Here is a 25,944-nt window from a genome sequence, read left to right on the forward strand (position 1 = left end):
GTACGACGTTTCGGTTGCGACACAAGCAGCCATCATCAGGTACAGAAGAGCTAAATTATGAGAGAGGGGAGAAACATAACCTCAGATGTATATACAGACACCCAAGTAGGGGGAACTGACACAGATACAACAGGGGACACAGAGAGAGAAGCATACCAGACAAACAGGGTTTAGCAAAATTTTTGGAAACCATGTAAAGCAACACAGACGGTCGGTCAAAACACAATTAACGCATAGTCCAGTTGATCACGCTATTTCAAAAGATTGCTAAATTGCAAGTAAAGTATGAAACTCAAAATACAGACCGCACACACACACAGACAACCAAGTAGAGCGAGCCAGCACAGAGACAAGCACACAGTAAAGTTGCCTTAAATAGGCAGAGAAGGTAAGGCTGAGTGACAATGGGACAAAATTAGCATGAGGTATGCATGGAGCAAAGTGGGGCGTGGCAGCACACAATGGGACAAATCAGCACGAGGTAAAGTGGGGATCGGCAGCACCCACTCGGAAGCAACAAGGCTCACACACAGGCAGAGACAGCACAGAGACACAAATCCAAGCCAAGACACAAAGGCAGATACACAAGCAGAGACAACACAAAGACACAGACCTCTTACCTCCCCGAAGAGGTGGTTCAGACTTGATTTGAAGCTTTCGTGACTGCAGTGATTACTCTTTGGTTTTTTCGGTAAAGTCACGTATAAATACGAAATAATGAAATAACATTATAGCGTACGACGTTTCGGTTGCAACACAAGCAGCCATCATCAGGTACAGAAGAGCTAAATTATGAGAGAGGGGAGACACATAACCTCAGATGTATATACAGACACCCAAGTAGGTTTAGCAATCTTTTGAAATAGCGTGATCAACTGGACTATGCGTTAATTGTGTTTTGACCGACCGTCTGTGTTGCTTTACATGGTTTCTAAAAATTTTGCTAAACCCTGTTTGTCTGGTGTGCTTCTCTCTCTGTGTCCCCTGTTGTATCTGTGTCAGTTCCCCCTACTTGGGTGTCTGTATATACATCTGAGGTTATGTGTCTCCGCTCTCTTATAATTTAGCTCTTCTGTACCTGATGATGGCTGCTTGTGTTGCAACCGAAACGTCGTACGCTATTACGTTATTTTATTATTTCTTATTTATACGTGACTTTACCGAAAAAACCAAAGAGTAATCCCTGCAGGCACGAAAGCTTCAAATCAAGTCTCGACAGTACATAGATGCCACATCGTTCCATCTGTTCACCAGAATTGTTCTGGATCTGGGTGAGATTCTAGGATGGAGAGAGCAGTGCGGTCCCAGAAGGACGATCGGGACTTGATTTGGTAACGAGGAACATTGTTGAGGTCTTGGTTGATGGGTCGGTGGTTGTCGTTGGCAAGAAGACGTGGGCCTTGCAGTTTGCGCAACGTCTCTGTGGATTATTGGTGGCAGAATGTTCACCAGAACAGGGAGCCAGGGGACTGGTTTCAGTGTTCCGGGTGAGTAGTGACACATTGAGTCATGACACAGTGAGCATTGACACCCACTGAGTACTGACAAAGAGTGATGACGCATAATAGGCGTTCAGATAAACCGAGGACTGACACATAATTAGTGTACAGATAGTCCCCGAGTTACGATGGTCCCCGACTTACGATATTTCGATCTTACGATGGCGATAGAGATACGACAAAATTGTAAAATATTTTACATTTCGCGCGGCAGGCACACGCAGCAGCGTACGAGGAATCTTGGTGAGTACAGTTAAATATGATACGTTACGATACGTTCAGTGCATGTATGATACGTAGCTTTAGGGTTACCATGATACGATACGTTCAATGCATGTTAAAAGTTTTTATGGCAGAGAGGATTTTTCATGAAAAAACTTTCTATTAAATTGCAGTTCGTATAGGTAGCCTAAGAACTCACCTTGTTTTTTTACTTTACATTTTACTGTGCAATACAGTATTGTAATTAATAAATGCATACAGTATATAGTTTATACAGTACGGTACTGTAAATTGATCTGTTTTGTTAAATTATCACAATTCTTCAAGACTCCTGGGTAGGCTAGGCTAGGCCATCTTCGACTTACGATATTTTAGACTTACGATGGGGTCGTCATAACACATCTCCATCGTAAGTAGAGGACTACCTGTACTGACACAATCTGAGTACTGACAGTGAGAGCGCTGACACGCAGTGAGAGTACTGACACACAGTGAGGGTAATGACACACAGTGAAAGCGCTGATACAGTGTGAGTACTGACACTGTGAGGATACTGACGGTCAGTGAGGGTGCTGACACAGTGAGAGTACTTACACACAGTGAGAGTACTGACACACAGTGACAGTACTGACACTCAATGAGAGTACTGGCACACAGTGAGTACTCATGCGCAGTTGGAGTACTGACACACTAAGTACTGACACAGAGTGACTAGTGACACAGTGAGAGTGCTGACACAACGTGAGTAATGAGACAGTGCAAGTAATGGCACAGTGAGTGTATTGACAGTGACACATTGAGGTTGCTGACACAGTACTGTACTGACACACTGATGGGACTGACACAGTGACATTATTGACATGAGTGTATGGACACACAGTACGTACTGAAACAGTAAGCACTGACATAGTTTGTAGTGACACAGTTTGTACAGAGTGAGTAGTGACCGAGTACTGACACAGTGGGTAGTGACACACGGAGTGATTAGTGACACTGAGTCTGTACACAGAGTAGTGACACACAGAGTGAGTAGTGACACAGAGTGAGTAGTGACACACAGATTCAGTAGTGACAGTGAGTAGTGACACAGATAGTGAGCAGTGACACACATTGAGCAGTGACACGCACAGTGAGAAGTGACACGCAGTGAGGAGTGACACAAAGAGAGTACTGACACAGCATTGACACACAGTAGTGACACACAGTGAGTAGGGATACACATAGGGAGTAGTGACACAGTAAGTAGTGACACGCAGAGTAGTGACATACACAGTGAGTAGTGACACACATAGCGAGTAGTGGCACACAGTGATTAGTGACACAGTGATTAGTGAGACAAGTTGTTACAAAGTGAGTAGTGATACAGAATGAGTAGTGACAGTGAACAGTGATAGTGAGTAGTAATACACAGAGAGAGTATTGACGCAGTGAGTAGTGACACACAGAGTAGTGACACAGTGAGTAGTGACACAGAGTGAATAGTGACACAGTGAGTAGTGACACAGAGTGAATAGTGACACACACAGAGTACTGACACAGAGTAGTGACCATGAGTAGTGACACAGTGAGAACTGACAGTGATTAGTGACACTGAGTGTACACAGAGTAGTGATACAGTAGTAACACAGTGAGTAGTGACATTGAGTATGTACACAGAGTAGTGACACACATAGTGAGTAGTGACACAGTCAGTAGTGACACATAGTGAGTAGTGACACAGATAGTGAGCAGTGACACAGATAGTGAGTAGTTAAACGCACAGTGAAAAGTGACACGCAGTGAGTAGTGACACTGATAAGTGACACACAAAGTAGTTACAGGAGTAGTGACACAAAGAGAGTACTGACACAGCACTGACACACAGTAGTGACACACAGTGAGTAGTGATACAGTGAGGAATAACACAGAGTACTGATACACAAACTACTGACACAGTAGTGACACTCAGTGAGTAGTGACACACATAGGGAGTAGTGACACTGAGTAGTGACACAAAGTAGTGACAGTGCGTAGTGATACAGAATGAGTAGTGCCAGTGAACAGTGATAGTGAGTACTGAAACACAGAGAGAGTAGTGACACAGAGTGAGTAGTGACACACACAGAGTGAGTAGTGATAGAGTACTGACACAGAGTAGTGACAGTGAGTAGTGACACAGTGAGAACTGACACAGAGTGAGTAGTGACACACGGAGTAGTGACACTCGGAGTGAGTAGTGACACAGTGAGTGTACACATTTTAGTGACACAGAAGTGACAGTGACTAGTGGCATTGAGTATGTACACAGTACTGGCACACACATAGTACTGACACACAGTAGGGACACAGTGAGTAGTGACACACAGTGGGTTGTGACACTGAGTAGTGACACAGTGAGTACTGACACAGTGACAGTGAGTAGTGACACAGTGAGAACTGACATAGAGTGAGTAGTGACACTCGGAGTGAGTAGTGACACAGTGAGTGTAAACATTTTAGTGACACAGTAGTGACAGTGAGTAGTGGCATTGAGTATGTACACAGAGTACTGACACACACATAGTACTGACACATAGTAGTGACACACAGTGGGTTGTGACACTGAGTAGTGACACAGTGAGAAGTGACACTGAGTAGTGACACTGAGTAGTGACGCTCAGTAGTGACACAGTGCGTAGTGACATTGAGTATGTACACAGAGTACTGACACACACATAGTTAGAAGTGACACTGAGTAGTGACGCTCAGTAGTGACAAAGTAGTTACAAAGTGGGGAGTGATACAGAATGAGAAGTGACACACATAGTGAGCAGTGATAGTGAGTAGTAACAAACAGAAAGAGTAGTGACGCAGTGAGTAGTGACACAGACAGAGTAGTGAAAGAGTAGTAATATAGTGAGTAGTGACATTGAATAGTGACACAGTGAGTAGTGACACAGTAATAACACAGTTAGTAGTGACAAACAGAGAGTAGTGACACACAACGTAGTTACACAGTGAGTAGTGATACAGAATGGGTACTGACACACACATAGTAAGTAGTGACAAAGTCAGTAGTGACTGAGTAGTAACACAGAGAGAGTAGTGACACAGTGAGTGGTGACAGTAGTGACACATAGAGTTGTGACACAGTGAGTAGTGAAACACAAAGTAGTGACACAGTGAGTACTGACACAGAGAGTGAGTACTGATACAGTGAGTGTATTAACAGTGGCACAGTGATATTGTTGACAGTACTGTACTGACACACTGATGGTACTGACACAGTGACAGTATTGATGCGAGAGTACGGACACAGTAAGCACTGACACAGTAAGCACTGACAGCGAGTAGTGAGTACCCACACGGTGTGAGTAGTGACACACAGAGTGAGTACCTACACAGAGTGAGTAGTGACACACAGAGTGAGTAGTGACACACACAGTGAGTAGTGAAACACCACAGTGTTGTGTTTACGACCGCCACGTACCCCGCGTGCTCGCTGTGCCATAGTCCTCAAGGACCGTGAGCGCCTTCTCTGGGACGCTGCTGTTGTAGTAGCTGCTGCTGCTGTTGCTGTAGCTGCTGTTGCTGTAGCTACTGTTGCTGTAGCTACTGTTGTTGTAGCTGCTGTTGTTGTTGTAGCTGCTGTTGTTGTTGTAGCTGCTGCTGTTGTTGTAGCTGCTGTTGTTGTTGTAGCTGCTGCTATTGTAGTTGTAGCTGCTGCTGTGCTCACGCAGCCCCACGGATCTCCCGTGTAGAGCAGCCGGGCAGCTGGCTACACGTGACCATCACCGCCGTGTCACAAATCAACATCGACTTGCACAGCGAGAGAGCTCACACACAGTGTGACTACTTACGGTGAGAGTACTCACTGAGCGCCAGTACTTACACAGTGACTACTGAGTGTGAGTACTGACACAGTGAGAGTACTGATAGTGCTTACTGACAGTGCGTAAGGCACAGTGTGAGAGTAATGGCAGTGTGAGTACTGACACACAGTGTGAGAGTACTGACACATTACTGCCACGCAGTGAGAGCGAGGCTACTGACATGCGGTGAGTGTACTAACTGTGTGAGTACTCAGTGAGTACTGGCACAGAGTGACGGTGTGACTAATGACACAGTGAGTACTAACACACACAGTGACAGTGTTACTAATGACACAGTGAGTACTAACACACACAGTGACAGTGTTACTAATCACACAGTGAGTACTAACACACACAGTGACAGTGTGACTAATGACACACGGCGAGTACTAACACACACAGTGACAGTGTTACTAATGACACAGTGAGTACTAACACCCACAGTGACAGTGTTACTAATGACACAGCGAGTACTAACACACACAGTGACAGTGTTTATAATGACACAGTGAGTACTAACACACACAGTGACAGTGTTACTAATGACACAGTGAGTACTAACACCCACAGTGACAGTGTTACTAATGACACAGTGAGTACTAACACCCACAGTGACAGTGTTACTAATGACACAGTGAGTACTAACACCCACAGTGACAGTGTTACTAATGACACAGTGAGTACTAACACACACAGTAACAGTGTTACTAATGACACAGTGAGTACTAACACACAGTGACAGTGTGACTAATGACACAGTGAGTACTAACACACACAGTGACAGTGTTACTAATGACACAGTGAGTACTAACACACACAGTGACCGTGTTACTAATGACACAGTGAGTACTAACACACACGTGACAGTGTTACTAATGACACAGGGAGTACTAACACACACAGTGACAGTGTTACTAATGACAGTGAGTACTAACACACACAGTGACAGTGTGACTAATGACAGCGAGTACTAACACACACAGTGACAGTGTGACTAATGACACAGTGAGTACTAACACACAGTGACAGTGTTACTAATGACACACGGCGAGTAGTGACACACAGAGTAGTGACACACAGTGAGTAGTGACACAGCGAGTAGTGACACACAGTGAGTAGTGACACAGTGAGTACTGACACAGAGTGAGTAGGGACACAGTGAGTAGTGACACACAGTGAGTAGTGACACATAGCGAGTAGTGACACACAGCGAGTAGTGACACAGTGAGTAGTGACACACAGGGTGAGTAGTGACACACAGTGAGTAGTGACACAGTGAGTAGTGACACACAGTGAGTAGTGACACACAGCGAGTAGTGACACACAGTGAGTAGTGACACACAGAGTGAGTAGTGACACACAGAGTGAGTAGTGAGACAGTGAGTAGTGACACAGTGAGTAGTGACACACAGTGAGTAGTGACACACAGCGAGTAGTGACACACAGAGTAGTGACACACAGAGTAGTGACACACAGTGAGTAGTAACACACAGTGAGTAGTGACACACAGTGAGTAGTGACACACAGTGAATAGTGACACAGTGAGTAGTGACACAGTGAGTAGTGACACACAGTGAGTAGTGACACAGCGAGTAGTGACACAGTGAGTAGTGACACAGCGAGTAGTGACACACAGTGAGTAGTGACACAGCGAGTAGTGACACAGTGAGTAGTAACACACATAGTAGTGACACACAGAGTAGTGACACACACAGCGAGTAGTGACACACAGAGTGAGTAGTGACACAGTGAGTAGTAACACAGTGAGTAGTAACACAGTGAGTAGTGACACACAGTGAGTAGTGACACAGCGAGTAGTGACACACAGCGAGTAGTGACACAGTGAGTAGTGACACACAGTGAGTAGTGACACAGTGAGTAGTGACACAGCGAGTAGTGACACAGTGAGTAGTGACACAGTGAATAGTGACACACAGTGAGTAGTGACACACAGTGACTAGTGACACTCAGCGAGTAGTGACACACAGTGAGTAGTGACACACAGTGAGTAGTGACACAGCAAGTAGTGACACACAGCGAGTAGTGACACATAGTGAGTAGTGACACACATAGTAGTGACACACAGTGAGTAGTGACACAGTGAGTAGTGACACAGCGAGTAGTGACACAGTGAATAGTGACACACAGTGAGTAGTGACACACAGTGACTAGTGACACTCAGCGAGTAGTGACACAGTGAGTAGTGACACACAGTGAGTAGTGACAGTGAGTAGTGACACAGCGAGTAGTGACACAGTGAGTAGTGACACAGTGAATAGTGACACACAGTGAGTAGTGACACATAGCGAGTAGTGACACACAGTGAGTAGTGACACACATAGTAGTGACACAGTGAGTAGTGACACAGCGAGTAGTGACACAGCGAGTAGTGACACACAGTGAGTAGTGACACACAGTGAGTAGTGACACACAGATAGTAGTGACACACAGATAGTAGTGACACAGAGTAGTGACACACAGAGTAGTGACACACAGAGTGAGTAGTAACACAGTGAGTAGTGACACAGCGAGTAGTGACACACAGTGAGTAGTGACACACAGTGAGTAGTGACACACAGTGAGTAGTGACACACAGCAAGTAGTGACACACACTGAGTAGTGACACAGTGAGTAGTGACACAGTGAGTAGTGACACAGTGAGTAGTGACACACAGCGAGTAGTGACACACAGTGAGTAGTGACACAGCGAGTAGTGACACAGCGAGTAGTGACACAGTGAGTACTGACACACAGAGTGAGTAGTGACACACATAGTAGTGACACACAGAGTAGTGACACACAGAGTGAGTAGTGACACAGTGAGTAGTGACACAGTGAGTAGTGACACACAGCGAGTAGTAACACAGTGAGTAGTGACACACAGCGAGTAGTGACACACAGAGTAGTGACACACAGTGAGTAGTGACACACAGTGAGTATTGACACAGTGAGTAGTGACACACAGCGAGTAGTGAAACACAGTGAGTAGTGACACATAGCGAGTAGTGACACACAGCGAGTAGTGACACACAGTGAGTAGTGACACAGTAGTGACACAGTGAGTAGTGACACACAGTGAGTAGTGACACACAGCGAGTAGTAACACAGTGAGTAGTGACACATAGCGAGTAGTGACACAGCGAGTAGTGACACACAGTGAGTATTGACACAGTGAGTAGTGACACACAGTGAGTAGTGACACACAGCGAGTAGTGACACACAGTGAGTAGTGACACACAGTGAGTGGTGACACAGTGAGTAGTGACACACAGTGAGTAGTGACAAAGTGAGTAGTGACACACAGTGAGTAGTGACACAGCGAGTAGGGACACACAGCGAGTAGTGACACACAGTGAGTATTGACACATACAGTAGTGACACACAGTGGGTAGTGACACACTGCGAGTAGTGACACACAGCGAGTAGTGACACAGCGAGTGTAGTAGTCGTAGTATTTGCGGTGTGCGTGTTACAATAATGTCTAATAGTGTGTTGTATTACATTGCATGAAATAAATATGATCAGTAAAGAAGTGGTGTTTCTTGCCATGATGTTCAGGAATGGATTAATAACAATTTATGATCTGAATGGCAATTATTATGATTATATCGAGAAACATTAACTCATCTCTTGTACTACTGTATACTTCTATCATCTGACTGGAACTCATTTTCTCACTGCTCTCAACTTTTCTTCTTTCCTGAGGCTGCCCAAAAAACTTACGAATGTCACTGCCACCCTTGCTCGTGATGACACTCACTGTGAATGCCACTGCCACCCTTCCTCTTGCTCGTGATGACACTCACTGTGAATGTCACTGCCACCCTTCCTCTTGCTCGTGATGACACTCACGAATGTCACTGCCACCCTTCCTCTTGCTCATGATGACACTCACTGTGAATGAATGCTGACTGTAATAAAATTGCGTGCACTTTAATCAAAGAAACACTAATAATGACGTTAATATTTCGATTTAAAGCTTTCGTGACTGCAAGGATTCGTCTTCTTTGGTTCTTTCGGTAAAGTCACGTAGAATAAGAATAAAATAATAAATTGATAAAATAACGAAATAAAATTCTCACGACGTTTCGGCCACAACACAAGCGGCCTTCATCAGGTGAAGGGACGAGACTGTCTGGAGGACAGCGCTGGAGTGAAAAAGCCACGCTCAGATCGCGACCTTTAAGCTGTGTGAGAAGAAACAAAGCGCCTTGACAAAGGAATTAGCATAGAATTTAGCATTGAAATAGCTGAGTGATTAGCTTGTGACTGGTCACAGAAATGGCTATGTTAAAGTTAAAGCATACACATCCACAGAGGCACCCCTTGACAAAGGAATTAGCATTGAATTTAGCATTGAAATAGCTGAGTGATTAGCTTGTGACTGGTCGCAGAAATAGCTATGTTAAAGTCAGAGCATACACATTGACAGAGGCACCTAGTACAAATCAAACAGGAGTATTTAGCATTGAAATAACTAGCAGAATTTAGCATTGAAATAACTGAGTGATTAGCTTGTGACTGGTCACAGAAATGGCTATGTTGAAGTCGCAGCCTACACATCTGAGCTATTCACAGTAACTGGGTATACACTACAATATATAATGAATACTACATAGTGAACCAATAAAAAACTAAAATATAAATTACCTCAATGTATCAATAAACTCTATATACTCTCCAATCAGCTAAGCTACCAACAATAAGTCGTTATATATCACAATGCTATATGGCGAAAAAATGGGTGGATTCTTACCCTCAACTTTAGCAACACGGATAGCTACGGGCCCCGTTCAGACGGACGAGTTCATCCATGGTCGGAACAGAGGAAGGGGAGAGAGACAGCTGCGAGGCGCTGTTATACTCCATGTTGTAAACCCTACCATTAACCGTGGTGTGAGAGGTATTAAGAGTCAATGCCAGCGAAAGAGCTGCGGTCTGAAGGTCATCGTAAAATACAATTAATTAAGAACGGAAATGGTTTAAAACATATTTCCAATGGTTACTAAGCCAGAATCCATCTTCTCGGTTGAAATTGTCTCTGTGCTTGTATATGTGAATGGCCTCATGAACGAATCTCTCATGGTAGCCAGTTGGTTTGCAAAGAACCTCCGTCTTGGAGAAGTCAATGTCATGTGAGCCCACTGAATTGTAACAGTGATCTGCCACGGCAGAGGAGTTCGTTCTACCGTGTTTCAAGGCTGCTTTATGTTCGCGGATGCTGTCCGAGATATGTCGTTTGGTTTCTCCAATGTAGCTACTACCACAGAGGCACTTTAGTTTGTAAACGCCCGGGTACTGTATGTCTGGAACAGCATCTTTTACAGATGGAACTAGATCACGGATTTTATGTACTGTGTTGAATCGGACCTGGATCTTGTGTTTATTCAAGATTTTGGAGATCTTTTTAGTGACCCCTGCAATGTAGCGTAAGGTGATGGTTTTGAGTGGCTCCACAAGAGGATCCTTCTTCATGACTGGAGTGATGGCGTTGCGGATTGTGTAGTCGGAGTAACCATTAGCCCTGAGAGCCTGGTGTACGTGCTTGAGTTCACTGGTAATGTGTTCCTGGTCGGAAATGCATTGGGCTCTATGGTATAGAGTCTTGATGAGGGAGTTCTTCTGGGATGGATGGTGGTGGGAGTCCGGTTTCAAGTAAGCATCTGTATGGGTAGCTTTCCTGGATACAGAGTGGCTCATTGAACCATCATGTCTCCTTTTAATTAATCCATCCAAAAAGGGTAGTTTGCCATCTTTTTCGACCTCCATGGTAAATCTGATGGCTGGGTGTATGGAATTGATGTGGTCGCGGAATTGGTCTAGAGCAGGCTGGCCATGTGGCCAGATGACAAAGGTGTCATCCACGTACCTCTTCCATAAGGTCGGGCGTAGAGTGGCAGTCTGGATGGCGTCAGTTTCAATTTTTTCCATGAATACGTTGGCTACAACCGGAGATAGGGGGGAGCCCATTGGGGTGCCCTCAGTTTGTTTGTAGAAAGTTCCATTCCAGGTGAAGTATGTGTTGGTTAAGCAATGTCTCACCAGGGGGGGTACATCAGTATGCAGTCCTTGATGAACCAGGTCTTCAATGATAGCGATGGTGTCAGGTACCGGGACTTTGGTGAACAAGGACACCACATCAAAACTGACAAGCAGGTCGTCTGGGGACAGGGAAATGTCTTTGATTGTTGATACCAGGTGAGTAGAATTTAGTACCGCAGAGGTGTTTTTTCCAATGAAAGGTCGCAGTATATCAGCAAGAAAACGTGCCAGTTTATAGGTGGGGGATTTGATAGTAGAGACGATGGGACAAAGGGGTGTATCTTCTTTGTTCATCTTTGGAAGGCCATATAATCTTGGTGGTCTGGCAGCAGAGGGTTTCAACGAGAACTGTTTGGTCTGATCAATTAATGCTGTTGAATCAGAGATGATTTTGTTCGTTTTGGTAACCAGGCTGTTGGTGGGATCTCTTTTTATTTTTGTATAGCTGCCATCGTTGAGTAGTTCTTGAATGTTGTTGTTATATTCTGTTTTGTCCATGATGACAGTGGCATTGCCCTTGTCGGCTGAGAGGACGACAATATCATCTCTCTTTTTTAATTGAGATAATTCAAAGCGTTCGTCTTTGCTGATGTTGCTGGGTGGCAACTGAGCGTTTTTGAGGGTTGCAGCGATTTCAGATCTTGCTACGTCTGCAGAGATGTGACTCAAGCCCTTGAGTGCAACGTCGACATGGGAAATGATATCATTAACCGGTATGTGTCTCGGTGTGACAGCAAAGTTTAGACCTTTAGCTAAAACGGATTTCAGACCATCAGAAATGGAACTGTTACTGCGATTAATTACGACTTTGTTGACGTCTATCTTTTCAGTGTGTGGATCCGATCTAGTTCCATCTGTAAAAGATGCTGTTGCAGACATACAGTACCCGGGCGTTTACAAACTAAAGTGCCTCTGTGGTAGTAGCTACATTGGAGAAACCAAACGACATATCTCGGACCGCATCTGCAAACATAAAGCAGACTTGAAACACGGTAGAACGAACTCCTCTGCCGTGGCAGATCACTGTTATAATTCAGTGGGCTCACATGACATTGACTTCTCCAAGACGGAGGTTCTTTGCAAACCAACCGGCTACCATGAGAGATTCGTTCATGAGGCCATTCACATATACCAGCACAGAGACAATTTCAACCGAGAAGATGGAATCTGGCTTAGTAACCATTGGAAAGATGTTTTAAACAATTTCCGTTCTTAATTAATTGTATTTTACGATGACCTTCAGACCGCAGCTCTTTCGCTGGCATTGACTCTTAATACCTCTCACACCACGGTTAATGGTAGGGTTTACCACATGGAGTATAACAGCGCCTCGTAGCTGTCTCTCTCCCCCTCCTCTGTTCCGACCACGGATGAACTCGTCCGTCTGAACGGGGCCCGTAGCTATCCGTGTTGCTAAAGTTGAGGGTAAGAATCCACCTATTTTTTCGCCATATAGCATTGTGATATATAACGACTTATAGTTGGTAGCTTAGCTGATTGGAGAATATATATAGTTTATTGATAACATTGAGGTAATTTATATTTTAGTTTTTTATTGGTTCACTGTATAGTATTCACTATATATTGTAGTGTATACCCAGTTACTGTGAATAGCTCAGATGTGTAGTCTGCGACTTTAACATAGCCATTTCTGTGACCAGTCACAAGCTAATCACTCAGTTATTTCAATGCTAAATTCTGCTAGTTATTTCAATGCTAAATTCTCCTGTTTGATTTGTACTAGGTGCCTCTGTGAATGTGTATGCTCTGACTTTAACATAGCTATTTCTGCGACCAGTCACAAGCTAATCACTCAGCTATTTCAATGCTAAATTCAATGCTAATTCCTTTGTCAAGGGGTGCCTCTGTGGATGTGTATGCTTTAACTTTAACATAGCCATTTCTGTGACCAGTCACAAGCTAATCACTCAGCTATTTCAATGCTAAATTCTATGCTAATTCCTTTGTCAAGGCGCTTTGTTTCTTCTCACACAGCTTAAAGGTCGCGATCTGAGCGTGGCTTTTTCACTCCAGCGCTGTCCTCCAGACAGTCTCGTCCCTTCACCTGATGAAGGCCGCTTGTGTTGTGGCCGAAACGTCGTGAGAATTTTATTTCGTTATTTTATTTTATCAATTTATTATTTTATTCTCATTCTACGTGACTTTACCGAAAGAACCAAAGAAAATGACATTTATCATAATCAAGTACAGCTATACACTCTACTATACGAATATGCAATAAATGAAAGCGACGACTGTCTACATATATGACACATGCAGCGCAACATAAATTATTGACACTTTACTCAGACTTCACGTGGGCTTTCTGACAAATATAACGTAATAGAGACATTCCCGTTAGTTACATACGCCCGTGAGCGCCACTGTTGGTCGCTGGGTGAATGTGTGGCTAATTCACTTTCCAAGTAAATTACTTAGCTATGATAGCTAATGTTACTGATGGTTGATTGATTAGCAATCGTAAATCGGCCCGTTTTCACCAAAAATGTTTGTTTTCACTTGACAGTGATATAGCCCACGTAACACTCATATAACTTTCTAGTTTTCCACTTTTTAATACATTTTAAAGTAATGAAATGGAGAGACAGTACAGTGCGTGACATTGATTGTACCTACCCACAGCAGTCGAGCAACGGCTGCTGCTGGGGTACAGCAACACCACGTGGACAAACCACCACACGCAGAACTGCAGTACACCGTAATACTAGAACCGGTGGTAATAATGATGGCAACTTGTTAAGTTTGGTTATGATTATGATTACAGTTGGCCATGATTATTTCGTACGGCGGTGCGTGATTTGCTTGTCGTAGCATAGCATTTTTTAATGTTTTATAACAATATATTGGGGGGGGACTGAGCATATTTGAATATTGGGGGGGGGGGAGGGGGATGTATCCCCCTCCCCCCCCCCCCATATATATTATAATTACGGCCTTGGTTTAAAGCGATTTGAAGCATGTTTTATTTTTAAAATGAAAATATGGTTTTGGGGGGGGGGGGGGCAGAGCTTTGTGACATCATATTTGAGGGGGGTAAGATTTTTTTCGTGTAACGAGGGAGATGGGGTCAAAAATCGTCCAAAATCACGTGACGTCATTTATGGACGGCCCCTAACCACTAAACTCAAATTCACCACTGAACAGCTCACCCCTCCCATCTCATTCACCCCCCTCCTCCACCCCTTCTTCACTCTACACTCACATCTTACTCAGCCACTCACCACCCCTCACTCACCACCCCCTCACCCTCTACCTCACTCACCATGCAGTGTCCACTCACTCAACACTCACCTCTTACTCAGCCACTCACCACCCATCACTCACCACCCCCTCACCCGCTACCTCACTCACCGTGCAGTGTCCACTCACTCAACACTCACCTCTTACTCAGCCACTCACAACCCCTCACTCACCACCTCCACTTCCTCTTCATTCATGGACACGTGAACAAAGACAAAGATCCCCCATGTAGCCTCAGCAGGCCGTTGGGGCAAGTGCTGTTTGCGAGCACCAATCAAGGGCGGCACTGTGCACAATGGGGTGGGTGGCCAGCACCACGCCCGACCGCCTTTGTCTCCCTAGAGGCGATGTTCACACTTCGCATCAGGGAATCGTTTCAAGCTGACTCGACCTAGGGGAAGCCCAGAACCGGTTTAGATAATCGCCACTGGTGGTGGCCGTGAGTGGGAATCGAATTTGGGTTGTCGGCTTCATAGTGCAGCTGCACTCCCACTCATCACTACCACAACCACCATCACCTAACTACTATAACTACCACTACAACCACTACCACCAACATTATCTAACTACTATAACTACCACTACAACCACAACCACCATTACCTAACTACTATAACTACCACTACAACCACAACCACCACTACCTAACTACTATAACTACCACTACAACCACTACCACCACCAACATTACCTAACTACTATAACTACCACTACAACCACAACCACCATTACCTAACTACTATCACTACCACTACAACAACTACCACAACCACCATCACCTAACTACTATAACTACCACTACCACCACCAACATTACCTAACTACTATAACTACCACTACAACCACTACCACCACTAACATTACCTAACTACTATAACTACCACTACTACTACCACCACCATTACCTAACTACTATAACTACCACTACTTCCACAACCACTATTACCTAAATACTATAACTACCACTACAACCACTACCACAACCACCACTACCTAACTACTATAACTACCACTACTACTACCACCACCATTACCTAACTACTATAACTACCACTACAACCACTACCACAACCACCATTACCTAACTACTATAACTACCACTACTACCACAACCACCACTACCTAACTACTATAACTACCACTATGACCAGCACCACCATTACCTAACTACTATGACTACCACTACAAACACTACCACCATTACCCAACTACTATAACTACCACTACAACCACTACTACTACCACCATTACTTAACTACCATAACTACCACTACAATCACTACCACAACCATTACCTAACTACTATAACTACCACTACAACCACTACCACAACCACCATTACCTAACTACTATAACTACCACTACAACCACTACCAACACTACCTAACTACTATAACTACCACTACTACCAAGCACAACCATTACCTAACTACTATAACTACCACTACAAAAACTACCACAACCACGATTACCTAACTACTATAACTACCACTACCACCACCAACATTACCTAACTACTATAACTACCAATACAACCAGTACCACCACTAACATTACCTAACTACGATAACTACCACTACTAGCACAACCACCACTAGCTAACTACTATAACTAGCACTACAACCACCATTACCTAACTGCTATAACTACCACTACAACCACTACCACAACCACCACTAGCTAACTGCTATAACTACCACTACCACAACTACTATTACCTAACTACTATAACTACCACTACAACCACTACCACAACCACCACTACCTAACTACTTTAACTACCACTACAACCACTACCACAACCACCATTACCTAACTACTATAACTAACACTACAACCACTACCACCATTACCTAACTACTATAACTACCACTACAACCACTACCACAACCCCCACTACGTAACTACTATAACTACTACCACAACCACCATCACCTAACTACTATAACTTCCACTACAACCACCATTACCTAACTACTATAACTCCACTACAACCGCTACCACAACCACCATTACCTAACTACTATAACTACCACTACTACCACTACGACCACCATTACCTAACTACTATAACTACCACTACTACCACAACCACTATTACCTAACTACTATAACTACCACTACAGCCACTACCACAACCACCACTACCTAACTACTATAACTACCACTACTACCACCACCACCATTACCTAACTACTATAACTACCACTACTTCCACAACCACTATTACCTAAATACTATAACTACCACTACAACCACTACCACAACCACCACTACCTAACTACTATAACTACCACTACTACCACCACCACCATTACCTAACTACTATAACTACCACTACAACCACTACCACAACCACCATTACCTAACTACTATAACTACCACTACTACCACAACCACCACTACCTAACTACTATAACTACCACTATGACCAGCACCACCATTACCTAACTACTATAACTACCACTACAAACACTACCACCATTACCCAACTACTATAACTACCACTACAACCACTACTACTACCACCATTACTTAACTACTATAACTACCACTACAATCACTACCACAATCATTACCTAACTACTATAACTACCACTACAACCACTACCACAACCACCATTACCTAACTACTATAACTACCACTACAACCACTACCACAACCACCACTACCTAACTACTATAACTACCACTACTACCAAAAGCACAACCATTACCTAACTACTATAACTACCACTACAAAAACTACCACAACCACCATTACCTAACTACTATAACTACCACTACCACCACTACCACCAAAATTACCTAACTACTATAACTACCAATACAACCAGTACCACCACTAACATTACCTAAATACGATAACTACCACTACTAGCACAACCACCACTACCTAACTACTATAACTAGCACTACAACCACCATTACCTAACTGCTATAACTACCACTACAACCACTACCACAACCACCATTACCTAACTACTATAACTACCACCACTACCACCACCAAAATTACCTAACTACTATAACTACCAATACAACCAGTACCACCACTAACATTACCTAAATACGATAACTACCACTACTAGCACAACCACCACTAGCTAACTACTATAACTAGCACTACAACCACTATTACCTAACTACTATAACTACCACTACAACCACTACCACAACCACCACTACCTAACTACTTTAACTACCACTACAACCACTACCACAACCACCATTACCTAACTACTATAACTACCACTACAACCACTACCACCATTACCTAACTACTATAACTACCACTACAACCACTACCACAACCGCCACTACGTAACTACTATAACTACTACCACTACCACAACCACCATCACCTAACTACTATAACTTCCACTACAACCACCATTACATAACTAGTATAACTCCACTACAACCGCTACCACAACCACCATTACCTAACTACTATAACTACCACTACTACCACTACCATTACCTAACTACTATAACTACCACTACTACCACAACCACTATTACCTAACTACTGTAACTATCATTACAACCACTACCACAACCACCACTACCTAACTACTATAACTACCACTACAAGCACTACCACAACCACCATTACCTAACTACTATAACTACCACTACAACCACTACCACAACCACCATTACCTAACTACTATAACTACCACTACAACTACTACCGCCACCATTACCTAACTACCATAACTACCACTACAACCACTACCACAACCACCATCACCTAACTACTATAACTACCACTACAACCACTACCACCACCATTACCTAAGTACTATAACTACCACTACCACCACTACCACAAGCACCATTACCTAACGACTATAACTACCACTACAACCACTACGACAACCACCATCCCCTAACTACTATAACTACCACTACAACCACTACCACAACCACCATTACCTAACTACTATAACTACCACTACAACCACTACGACAATCATTACCTAACTACTATAACTACCACTACAACCACTACCACCATTACCTAACTACTATAACTACCACTACAACCACTACCACAACCATTACCTAACTACTATAACTACCACTACCACCACTACCACAACCACCATTACCTAACTACTATAACTACCACTACAACCACTACCACAACCACCATTACCTAACTACTATAACTACCACTACAACCACTACCGCCACCATTACCTAACTACTATAACTACCACTACAACCACTACCACAACCACCATCCCCTAACTACTATAACTACCACTACAATCACTACCACAAACACCATTACCTAACTACTATAACTACCACTACAACCACTACCACAACCACCATTACCTAACTACTATAACTACCACTACAACCACTACCACAACCATTACCTAACTACTATAACTACCACTACAACCACTACCACCATTACCTAACTACTATAACTACCACCACTACCACCACTACCACCATTACCTAACTACTATAACTACCACTACAACCACTACCACCATTACCTAACTACTATAACTACCACTACCACCAGTACCGCCACCAGCAGCAGCAGCGCGGTCGCTCCTCACACGCGGGGTGGAGGGGGAGACGGATTCCGTCTTGTGGCCACTCAGCCACTGGGGACATTCACTGTCTCCACTCAGCCAGTGGGGACATTCACTGTCTCCACTCAGCCAGTGGGGACATTCACTGTCTCCACTCAGCCACTGGGGGACATTCACTGTCTCCACTCAGCCACTCGGGGACATTCACTGTGTCTACTCAGCCAGTGGGGACATTCACTGTCTCCACTCAGCCAGTGGGGACATTCACTGTCTCCACTCAGCCACTGGGGGACATTCACTGTCTCCACTCAGCCAGTGGGGACATTCACTGTCTCCACTCAGCCACTGGGGGACATTCACTGTCTCCACTCAGTCAGTGGGGACATTCACTGTCTCCACTCAGCCACTGGGGGACATTCACTGTCTCCACTCAGGCAGTGGGGGACATTCACTGTCTCCACTCAGCCACTGGGGGACATTCACTGTCTCCACTCAGCCACTGGGGACATTCACTGTCTCTATTCAGCCACTGGGGACATTCACTGTCTCCACTCAGAGGGAAACACTGAGATTCACTCTACCCAGAGTGGCCTCAGCGTGCTAAATTGGAGCCCCTGAGATCATTCCTAGCGAATTAATTAATTATTTGGCCAGGTGGGAGTTATTTAGATGAACTGTCTCTATTGAGCGATTCCTTTATTTACCCTTTAACATTCACTATCTTTAGTGAATAGTTAATGTTTTTAACCATGCGAGAGATGTTGAGATTCACACTCTACTGATATGGGCCATTAAGATTTACTGTCCAGATTGAATGACTCCTTTATTTAACCAGTTAAGAGCCATTGCGATTCACCATCTTTCGTGAGTAACTCCGTTATGTAATCCTGCGAGAGCCATTGAGATTCACTCGATGCAGTGAATTACTTCTTTAACCAGGCGGGAGCTATTTAGATTCGCTATCTCTACTGAGAGTAGTCTCCTTTATTTCACCAGGTGGGAACCATTTACCTCACTACATCTAGTGAGTGAATCCTTTATTCAACCAGGTGAGAGCCATTGAGATTCACTCTCTCTAGTGAGGGGGCGGTGGTGAGGGGGTGAGGTGGTGAGGTGGTGAGGGGGGCGGTGGTGAGGGGAGCGGTGGTGAGAGTGGTGAGGGGGAGGCGGTGGTAAGGGGTTGAGGGGTGAGGGGGTGAGGTGGTGTGTGTACGCGGTTTGTGTGTGTACATGGTTTTTGTGTGTACATGGTGTGTGTGCATATGGTGTGTTTGTGTTTACATGGTGTGTGTGTACATGGTGTGTGTACATGGTGTGTGTATATGGTGTGTGTGTGTATGTACGTGGTGTGTGTAGGGGTATCGTGGTTTGTGTGTACATGGTGTGTATGTGTACATGGTGTGTGTGTATATGGTGTGTGTGTGTAGTGGTGTGTGTAGCGGTATCGTGGTGTGTGTGTGTACATGGTGTGTGTGTGTATATGATGTGTGTCTGTGTACATGGTGTGTGTACATGGTGTGTGTACGTGGTGTGTGTGTCTGTGTACGTGGTGTGTGTGTATATGGTGTATGTGTCTGTGTAGTGGTGTGTGTAGGGCTATCGTGGTGTGTGTAGGGCTATCGTGGTGTGTGTGTACATGGTGTGTGTGTACATGGTGTGTATGTGTACATGGTGTGTGCGTGTACATGGTGTGTGTACATGGTATGTATGTGTACATGGTGTGTTTGTGTGTACATGGTGTGCGTGTATATGGTGTATGTGTCTGTGTAAGTGGTGTGTGGAGGGGTACCACGGTGCGTGTATCGGGTGGATTGGAGGAACCTCTGAGTCTGATTCTCCTCTCTCTCTGGTCACAGGTCAGACCTTCGTGGACTGTGGAGGCCTCAAGTTCCTGCTGAGCCTGCTGAAGCACCACGCCTGCCAGGGCCTCGTGCTGCGCTTTGTGAGTCACGCGGAGAGGGGGGGGGGGGTGAGAGACAGAGAGAGTTAGAGAGAGTGTTAGTTAGTGAGTGAGAGAGTTAGAGAGGGAGTTAGTTAGTGAGTGAGAGAGTTAGTGAGAGAGTTTGTGAGTTAGAGAGAGAGTTAGAGAGAGAGTTAGTGAGTTATAGAGTTAGTGAGTGAGAGAGTTAGTGAGAGAGATAGAGAGAGAGTTAGTGAGTGAGAGAGAGAGTTAGAGAGAGAGAGTTAGAGAGAGAGTTAGTGAGTGAGTGAGAGAGTTAGAGAGATAGAGCAAGAGTTAGTGAGTGAGAGAGATAGAGAGAGAGCGTTAGCGAGTGAGTTAGAGAGAGAGAGTTAGTGAGTGAGTGAGAGAGTTAGTGAGTGAGTTAGTGAGTGAGAGAGAGAGAGTTAGTGAGTGAGTGAGAGAGTTAGTGAGTGAGTTAGCGAGTGAGTTAGAGAGAGAGAGTTAGTGAGAGCGTTAGAGAGAGAGAGTTAGCGAGCGAGTTAGAGAGAGAGATAGAGAGAGAGTTAGTTAGTGAGTGAGAGTTAGCGAGTGAGTTAGAGAGAGAGTGATGGGTTAGAGACATTACTCCACGTTATTGACGTCCTAACAGACGAACCTTACAGCTCACAATGAGGGAGACAGACTTAGAAGACAAATGTCAATGTGGAGTGGGAGCGATCTCAGGGTGTCTTGTCGAGTGCTTGTAGAATCGCCAGTGTGAATGGGGCCGTCCATAAATGACGTCACGCACCTGGGGGGGGGGGGTCAGACATTTGTGACGATGTGTGACGAGGGGGGGGGGGGGTGAGAAATGTGACGTCACATCAAAATGCGCAACTTTAAATATAGACAACACGTTCTACTTAATTAAATAGACTTTTTAATAAATGTTGTCTCCTACAACATCAGAGTGCAGCGCCACATTAAATACGCACAACAATGACAATAGTTTAAAGCGATTTGAAGCATGTTTTATTTTCAAAATGGAAATATCGTTGGGGGGGGGGGGCAGAGCTTTGTGACGTCATATTTGAAGGGGGGGGTCTGACTTTTTGTGACGCCCTGTGACGAGGGGGGGGGGGTAAAAAAAATCGTCCAAAATCGCGTGACGTCATTTATGGACGGCCCCAATCATCCTGCCGGATAAGCCTGCTGTTTGTGTACTCTGTGTACATTCTTGTGTTTGTACCTCAGATGTGTGCGCCGTGTTGTTGGCGTCTTGCCTAGCAAGTCCGTCCTGCGCCGTGCAATGTTGCTGTGCCGTGTGTGCCCTGAGCGTCTCTCGCTTCTCTGCACTTCACCGCCTCTACTACAAGTTGTCACTTGGGGATTGCGTCTTCAGGTGCGGCAGCGATCTCGCATGCGGTCCGTTCTGCCTCCTCCTCCCGCTTGTGCCGCTCCTCCTCCTCTATCCGCCGCTCCTCCTCTAGCGCGATGAGCTTCAGCCGTGCCAATCTGACGGAGTCGTAGACACGAGACAAAGTCCCAGTGCAGAGTGGTGCCGTCTTACACAGTGGAGACGCTTGCACCGGGGGCACCATCTTGCTGGCCTGCTGCTGCTGGACGTCTCGAGAGAGAGTTAGAGAACGAGGTAGAGAACGAGGTAGAGAACGAGGTAGAGAGAGTTAGAGAGAGAGAGGTAGAGAGGTAGAGAACGAGGTAGAGAGAGAGGTAGAGAACGAGGTAGAGAACGAGGTAGAGAGCGAGGTAGAGAACGAGGTAGAGAACGAGGTAGAGAGAGAGGTAGAGAACGAGGTAGAGAGAGAGGTAGAGAACGAGGTAGAGAACGAGGTAGAGAGAGAGGTAGAGAACGAGGTAGAGAACGAGGTAGAGAGAGAGGTAGAGAACGAGGTAGAGAGGTAGAGAACGAGGTAGAGAGCGAGGTAGAGAGGTAGAGAACGAGGTAGAGAACGAGGTAGAGAGAGAGGTAGAGAACTGGGTAGAGAACGAGGTAGAGAGAGAGGTAGAGAGAGAGGTAGAGAACGAGGTAGAGAACGAGGTAGAGAACGAGGTAGAGAGAGAGGTAGAGAAGGAGGTAGAGAACGAGGTAGAGAGAAGTAGAGAACGAGGTAGAGAAGGAGGTAGATAACGAGGTAGAGAGAGAGGTAGAGAGACAGGTAGAGAACGAGGTAGAGAGAGAGGTAGAGAACGAGGTAGAGAACGAGGTAGAGAGAGGTAGAGAGAGAGGTAGAGAACGAGGTAGAGAACGAGGTAGAGAGAAGTAGAGAACGAGGTAGAGAAGGAGGTAGAGAGAGGTAGAGAACGAGGTAGAGAGAGGTAGAGAACGAGGTTGAGAACGAGGTAGAGAGAAGTAGAGAACGAGGTAGAGAAGGAGGTAGAGAACGAGGTAGAGAGAGGTAGAGAACGAGGTTGAGAACGAGGTAGAGAGAAGTAGAGAACGAGGTAGAGAGAGAGGTAGAGAACGAGGTAGAGAGAGAGGTAGAGAGAAGTAGAGAACGAGGTAGAGAGGTAGAGAGAGGGGTAGAGAACAAGGTAGAGAGAGAGGTAGAGAACGAGGTAGAGAACGAGGTAGAGAACGAGGTAGAGAGAAGTAGAGAACGAGGTAGAGAAGGAGGTGGAGAGAGAGGTAGAGAACGAGGTAGAGAGAGAGAGGTAGAGAACGAGGTAGAGAACGAGGTAGAGAACGAGGTAGAGAGAGGTAGAGAGAGAGGTAGAGAAGGAGGTAGAGAACGAGGTAGAGAGAGAGGTAGAGAAGGAGGTAGAGAACGAGGCAGAGAACGAGGTAGAGAGAGAGGTAGAGAACGAGGTAGAGAGAGAGAGGTAGAGAACGAGGTAGAGAGAGAGAGGTAGAGAACGAGGTAGAGAGAGAGGTAGAGAACGAGGTAGAGAACGAGGTAGAGAACGAGGTAGAGAGAGAGGTAGAGAGCGAGGTAGATAATGAGGTAGAGAGAAGTAGAGAACGAGGTAGAGAATGAGGTAGAGAGGTAGAGAACGAGGTAGAGAGAGAGGTAGAGAACGAGGTAGAGAACGAGGTAGAGAACGAGGTAGAGAGAGAGGTAGAGAGAGAGGTAGAGAGAGAGGTAGAGAACGAGGTAGAGAACGAGGTGGAGAACGAGGTAGAGAGAGAGGTAGAGAACGAGGTAGAGAACGAGGTAGAGAAAAGTAGAGAACGAGGTAGAGAAGGAGGTAGAGAGAGGTAGAGAACGAGGTAGAGAGAGAGGTAGAGAACGAGGTAGAGAGAGTTTCGATTTAAAGCTTTCGTGACTGCAAGGATTCATCTTCTTTGGTTCTTTCGGTAAAGTCACGTAGAATGAGAATAAAATAATGAATTGATAAAATAAAATAACACAATAAAATTCTCACGACGTTTCGGCCACAACACAAGCGGCCTTCATCAGGTGAAGGGGCGAGACTAGAGGACAGCGCTGGAGCGAAAAAGCCATGCTCAGATCGCGACCTTTAAGCTGTGTGAGAAGAAACAAAGCGCCTTGACAAAGGCATTAGCATAGAATTTAGCATTGAAATAGCTGAGTGATTAGCTTGTGACTGGTCACAGAAATGGCTATGTTAAAGTTAAAGCATACACATTCACAGAGGCACCTAGTACAAATCAAACAGGAGAATTTAGCATTGAAATAACTAGGAAAATCTAACATTGAAATAACTGAGTGATTAGCTTGTGACTCGTCACAGAAATGGTTATGTTGGAGTCATAGCCTACACATCTGAGCTATTCACAGTAACTGGGTATACACTACAATACTATATACAATACTATATAGTGAACCAATAAAAAACTAAAATATAAATTACCTCAATGTTATCAATAAAATCTATATATTCTCCAATCAGCTAAGCTGCCAACAATAAGTCGTTATATATCACAATGCTATATGGCGAAAAAATGGGTGGATTCTTACCCTCAACTTTAGCAACACGGATAGCTACGGGCCCCGTTCAGACGGACGAGTTCATCCATGGTCGGAACAGAGGAGGGGGAGAGAGACAGCTGCGAGGCGCTGTTATACTCCATGTTGTAAACCATACCATTAACCGTGGTGTGAGAGGTATTAAGAGTCAATGCCAGCGAAAGAGCTGCGGTCTGAAGGTCATCGTAAAATACAATTAATTAAGAACGGAAATGGTTTAAAACATCTTTCCAATGGTTACTAAGCCAGAATCCATCTTCTCGGTTGAAATTGTCTCTGTGCTTGTATATGTGAATGGCCTCATGAACGAATCTCTCATGGTAGCCGGTTGGTTTGCAAAGAACCTCCGTCTTGGAGAAGTCAATGTCATGTGAGCCCACTGAATTATAACAGTGATCTGCCACGGCAGAGGAGTTTGTTCTACCGTGTTTCAAGTCTGCTTTATATTCGCGGATGCGGTCTGAGATATGTCGTTTGGTTTCTCCAATGTAGCTACTACCACAGAGGCACTTTAGTTTGTAAACGCCCGGGTACTGTATGTCTGGAACAGCATCTTTTACAGATGGAACTAGATCACGGATTTTATGTACTGTGTTGAATCGGACCTGGATCTTGTGTTTATTCAGGATTTTGGAGATCTTTTTAGTGACCCCTGCAATGTAGGGTAAGGTGATGGTTTTGAGTGGCTCCACAAGA

General features: G+C 44.8%; 1 protein-coding gene and 1 long non-coding RNA gene across 2 annotated transcripts in view; both read left to right on the plus strand.

Annotated features, from left to right (window-relative positions):
* LOC116940965 (uncharacterized) overlaps positions 1-25,944 on the plus strand; it is a 160,019-nt gene that overhangs the window by 12,366 nt on the left and 121,709 nt on the right. Inside the window, exon 5 of the mRNA XM_076056263.1 lies at positions 21,273-21,358. Within this exon, the coding sequence (XP_075912378.1) occupies positions 21,273-21,358 (86 nt within the window). The remainder of the gene's footprint in view (positions 1-21,272; positions 21,359-25,944) is intronic.
* LOC142906918 (uncharacterized) lies at positions 22,920-24,725 on the plus strand. Its single transcript, XR_012930558.1, has 3 exons — positions 22,920-23,557; positions 24,166-24,237; positions 24,316-24,725. It is a non-coding gene; the product is annotated as an uncharacterized LOC142906918 (long non-coding RNA).

Source organism: Petromyzon marinus, chromosome 1, assembly GCF_048934315.1.
Source record: "Petromyzon marinus isolate PM22_M1 ecotype Great Lakes invasive population chromosome 1, UKy_Petmar_22M1.pri1.0, whole genome shotgun sequence".
In the NCBI taxonomy this organism is placed as follows: Eukaryota; Metazoa; Chordata; class Hyperoartia; order Petromyzontiformes; family Petromyzontidae; genus Petromyzon; species Petromyzon marinus.